Here is a 5,765-nt window from a genome sequence, read left to right on the forward strand (position 1 = left end):
GAGAGTGAGTTAGCCGCCAGCCAAGATGGGACGCCTTAATAACAGGAGGTATTTCACACACTGATTATGATCAAGGCTCAAGGCAGATAGTCTGACATAAATGACTGTAAACAGAATCACGGCATATGATTTATCCTTTAATCGCTTCTTGTTGTTCTCAGAATCCTTGCAATATTGAATAAAACACCTTAAAACTCCTTTTGGTGTCTTGTTTATAATATTTAATACTGCAGTCATTACTGTATATAAAACAAGACAAATTATTAAAATGATAAGTGACTCCAAGCTTTTGAAGTTTAGTGTATATACCACTGTATGTACAAATATGTACTGTATATAGTGCATTTACACATACTACATGTGATCTATTTCATTCATATTGTGAAAAACTGTATATAAACAGAATATTTCAATATAATTTATTTAAAATGGGATGTGATTAAAATATGTACTCATTTTTTGTCCTAATTAAAAAACAAACATGAATGTAACGTGGAATGGCTCAGCGGACAGAGAATGTGAGCCTAGGCCGTCAGAGTTACATCCCAGAGGCCTACCAGCTGAGCCACCACAGGGAGCCAGCTCTTACACAGTAAACAGAAATCTTGGTGTTATAATATCTGTTTCAGTCATATTTGCATATTTGTGCAGTATTCTTAAAAATGGTGTAAAAATCGTTATTCAGCAACTACTTTAAAATGCTTCAAAAGTAAGAATATGATATCAAATTACTATTATTATGTCATGTGAGCCCACAGACAGACCTATTAAGTCTCAGAGGTTAAATTAGAAGCTTATTATTCATTTATTAATCTGTTATTGTAAGTTATTATCCAGTAACTACCACAAATGATTACGAAACTACTGTGAAACTGTCATGAAGACGAGAGTATAGCACTGAATTGTGAGCCTACAAGCCTTTACAGTTTGAGGTATGTACTTTAAATGTTCTTAGCTGATTATTTGGTCCATTATAGGTATATGAAAGTCCAGTAACACCTTATTTGGGGAGTCCACTTTAGATGCTTTGTAGGTACTTCATTTACTTTCAAGTTACATTCAACTAAATGTCTACTAAATTGACCATGATGTTCATTATGCATTTAAGGTGACACTGCATTTAAGGTGGTACTGAATTTAAGGTGAAGGTTGAAAGTAGCAGTGAATTTAAGGTGGCAGTGAATTTTAGGTGTCAGTAAATTTAAGGTGGTCCACTTTAGATGCTTTGTAGATACTTTCAAGTTACATTCAACTAAATGTCTACTAAATTGGCCATAATTTTCTTTTACTCTAAATATGCCTCTAATCCTAACCCTCGCCTTAACCTCAACCCAAAACCTAAACCTGGCCCTCACCCTGGTCCAAAGCCTAACCCTGATCCAAAGCCTAACCCTAAACCCACCACTGTTTAGTTTCAGATAGTTTGTTATCTTGATCATCTGTAGATCATCTATAGGGGAGTATAGTGGACTATCCACATAAAGTGAGACCTGAAAGCTGCTAAGATTTCTGTAGTTTAGTTAGAGACTGACTCTCCAGATGTGAATACATGCAGAACACTGTCATTCGGGCACTCATTACTCATAAATCATTTCTCAAGCTGAAAAAGCAATAGAACTGTAACTAGGTCATTAGTCAAAACGTTCTTCTGCCACTTGGGTTGCTCTGATTTTTTCCAGCAAATAATGTCCGTTTCAATGCTGAAAGCTGTTGATGTTACGCAGAAAGCGAACACCCACTGTCGTCTTTTTCAGGAGCGCTTTTCTACGCACCTACAGAAATAGAACTAATTCAGTTGTCGTCCGTCCATCCAGACGCTCCACCAAGACGTTCTAACAACCAGTCTCTCTCCTCCATCCCTGCTTGTTTATGGCTGTGCTCTTGTGTTCTTACCACATGCTTATAAATGATTGAATAGATGGAGTTCAGTAGGTTGTGTATGACCTCAAGAGCTGTAACACAGATGAGTACACAGAACAAAGCAAAACGAAAGGCCTCTGAGGGACCGAGGAGCAAAGAGCAAGCATCTGATTTCAATTTAGGCTTCCCACACATGCTCTTCTGAGGCTGCAAAACATTTACTCCGGGCCTGTTTAGGCCCAAGACATGGCTGTGTTATCTTACATGCCAAATATTTGGTATAATCGTGCCATTTGGCAAAGCAGGAGCTGTTTTGAATCGACATGCTTCTCACCACTAGGTGGCAACAGCACATTGAGGAATATATGGTTTGTATGTTACTCATACGTACCTCCCTCCCACATTTGGTTTTGGTTACAGGAGCGCACAGTTCACAGTATCAGACAGACATTCACATGTAGCCAATAAAATGAAATAAAATAGAATAAAACATGCATTTCTACCATCACTCACTCACTTATACACACACACACACACACACACACACACACTGGTTTAGCGGATGGAGTTGAGTTTAATACTATATACCAGTATTTTTGAAGTGCAGAATGAAGCTGGAATAATGTTTATGTGTAATATTTTAACAGTTCAAGAGAGTGATGGCTTGTGGGAAGGAGCTCTTCTGCAGCCTGGATGTCCTGATCCTCATCTGGCTGAAGCGCCGGCCTGAGGGAAGGAGCTGGAGCAGGTGGTGTCCGGGGTGTGACGAGTCAGCAAAGATCCTCTCTGTGCGCTTCCTGGTTCTGGAGGCATGCAGTTCCAGCAATGTGGGTAACTTAACCACAATTGTCCTCTCTGAAGACCTGATGATGTGCTGCAGTCTGATGATGCCCTGCAGTCTGATGATGTGCTGCTGTCTGATGATGTGCTGCAGTCTGATGATGCGCTGCAGTCTGATAATGTGCTGCAGTCTGATGATGCCCTGCAGTCTGATAATGTGCTGCAGTCTGATAATGTGCTGCAGTCTGATGATGCCCTGCAGTCTGATGATGCGCTGCTGTCTGATGATGTGCTGCAGTCTGATGATGCGCTGCAGTCTGATAATGTGCTGCAGTCTGATGATGCCCTGCAGTCTGATAATGTGCTGCAGTCTGATAATGTGCTGCAGTCTGATGATGTGCTGCAGTCTGATGATGCCCTGCAGTCTGATGATGCCCTGCAGTCTGATAATGTGCTGCAGTCTGATGATGTGCTGCAGTCTGATGATGCCCTGCAGTCTGATGATGCGCTGCAGTCTGATGATGCCCTGCAGTCTGATAATGTGCTGCAGTCTGATGATGCCCTGCAGTCTGATAATGTGCTGCAGTCTGATAATGTGCTGCAGTCTGATGATGTGCTGCAGTCTGATGATGCCCTGCAGTCTGATGATGTGCTGCAGTCTGATGATGCGCTGCAGTCTGATGATGCCCTGCAGTCTGATAATGTGCTGCAGTCTGATGATGTGCTGCAGTCTGATGATGCCCTGCAGTCTGATGATGCGCTGCAGTCTGATAATGTGCTGCAGTCTGATGATGCACTGCAGTCTGATAATGTGCTGCAGTCTGATGATGCCCTGCAGTCTGATGATGCCCTGCAGTCTGATGATGCCCTGCAGTCTGATAATGTGCTGCAGTCTGATGATGTGCTGCAGTCTGATGATGCCCTGCAGTCTGATGATGCGCTGCAGTCTGATGATGCCCTGCAGTCTGATAATGTGCTGCAGTCTGATGATGCCCTGCAGTCTGATAATGTGCTGCAGTCTGATAATGTGCTGCAGTCTGATGATGTGCTGCAGTCTGATGATGCCCTGCAGTCTGATGATGTGCTGCAGTCTGATGATGCGCTGCAGTCTGATGATGCCCTGCAGTCTGATAATGTGCTGCAGTCTGATGATGTGCTGCAGTCTGATGATGCCCTGCAGTCTGATGATGCGCTGCAGTCTGATAATGTGCTGCAGTCTGATGATGCACTGCAGTCTGATAATGTGCTGCAGTCTGATGATGCCCTGCAGTCTGATGATGCGCTGCAGTCTGATGATGTGCTGCAGTCTGAAGATGTGCTGCAGTCTGATGATGCACTACAGTCTGATGATGCACTACAGTTTGATGATGTGCTGCAGTCTGATGATGCACTACAGTCTGATGATGTGCTGCAGTCTGATGATGCCCTGCAGTCTGATGATGCGCTGCAGTCTGATAATGTGCTGCAGTCTGATGATGCACTACAGTCTGATGATGTGCTGCAGTCTGATGATGCCCTGCAGTCTGATGATGCGCTGCAGTCTGATGATGTGCTGCAGTCTGATGATGTGCTGCAGTCTGAAGATGTGCTGCAGTCTGATGATGCACTACAGTCTGATGATGCACTACAGTTTGATGATGTGCTGCAGTCTGATGATGCCCTGCAGTCTGATGATGCGCTGCAGTCTGATGATGTGCTGCAGTCTGAAGATGTGCTGCAGTCTGATGATGCACTACAGTCTGATGATGCACTACAGTTTGATGATGTGCTGCAGTCTGATGATGCACTACAGTCTGATGATGTGCTGCAGTCTGATGATGCCCTGCAGTCTGATGATGCGCTGCAGTCTGATAATGTGCTGCAGTCTGATGATGCACTACAGTCTGATGATGTGCTGCAGTCTGATGATGCCCTGCAGTCTGATGATGCGCTGCAGTCTGATAATGTGCTGCAGTCTGAAGATGTGCTGCAGTCTGATGATGCACTACAGTCTGATGATGCACTACAGTTTGATGATGTGCTGCAGTCTGATGATGCACTAAAGTCTGATGATGTGCTGCAGTCTGATGATGCACTACAGTCTGATGATGTGCTGCAGTCTGATGATGCACTACAGTCTGATGATGTGCTGCAGTCTGATGATGTGCTGTAGTCTGATAATGTGCTGCAGTCTGATAATGTGCTGCAGTCTGATGATGTGCTGCAGTCTGATGATGCACTACAGTCTGGTGATGCACTACAGTCTGATGATGCGCTGCAGTCTGATGATGTGCTGCAGTCTGATAATGTGCTGCAGTCTGATGATGTGCTGCAGTCTGATGATGCGCTGCTGTCTGATGATGCGCTGCAGTCTGATGATGCACTACAGTCTGGTGATGCACTACAGTCTGATGATGCGCTGCAGTCTGATGTTGTGCTGCAGTCTGATGATGTGCTGTAGTCTGATAATGTGCTGCAGTCTGATAATGTGCTGCAGTCTGATGATGTGCTGCAGTCTGATGATGCGCTGCTGTCTGATGATGCGCTGCAGTCTGATGATGCGCTGCAGTCTGATGATGCGCTGCTGTCTGATGATGCGCTGCAGTCTGATTATGTGCTGCAGTCTGATAATGTGCTGCAGTCTGATGATGTGCTGCAGTCTGATGATGCACTACAGTCTGGTGATGCACTACAGTCTGATGATGTGCTGCAGTCTGATGATGCACTACAGTCTGGTGATGCACTACAGTCTGATGATGCGCTGCAGTCTGATGATGCCCTGCAGTCTGATGATGCGCTGCAGTCTGATGATGTGCTGCAGTCTGATGATGTGCTGCAGTCTGATGATGCACTACAGTCTGATGATGTGCTGCAGTCTGATGATGCACTACAGTCTGGTGATGCACTACAGTCTGATGATGTGCTGCAGTCTGATGATGCACTACAGTCTGGTGATGCACTACAGTCTGATGATGTGCTGCAGTCTGATAATGTGCTGCAGTCTGATGATGTGCTGCAGTCTGATGATGCGCTGCTGTCTGATGTGCTGCAGTCTGATGCACTACAGTCTGAATAATACTTAATATGTTAATACTTAAATTATTATCAAACTTTCTGGTGATGCTCAGTTGATTATCAACAGCATT

At 44.4% G+C, this 5,765-nt stretch overlaps 1 protein-coding gene across 1 annotated transcript; it reads left to right on the top strand.

Moving 5' to 3' along the window:
• Positions 1-497: 497 nt before the first annotated feature.
• si:ch211-263m18.4 (activating transcription factor 7-interacting protein 1) lies at positions 498-5,551 on the top strand (the record flags this gene model as incomplete). Its single annotated transcript, XM_037533815.1, has 5 exons — positions 498-592; positions 2,722-2,785; positions 2,975-3,217; positions 3,284-4,693; positions 5,117-5,551. Coding segments are annotated over exons 1-5 (2,247 nt in total), but the record flags the coding sequence as incomplete, so codon positions are not given.
• Between the last annotated feature and the right edge of the window lie 214 nt (positions 5,552-5,765).

Source organism: Pygocentrus nattereri, chromosome 24, assembly GCF_015220715.1.
Source record: "Pygocentrus nattereri isolate fPygNat1 chromosome 24, fPygNat1.pri, whole genome shotgun sequence".
Taxonomy (NCBI): Eukaryota; Metazoa; Chordata; class Actinopteri; order Characiformes; family Serrasalmidae; genus Pygocentrus; species Pygocentrus nattereri.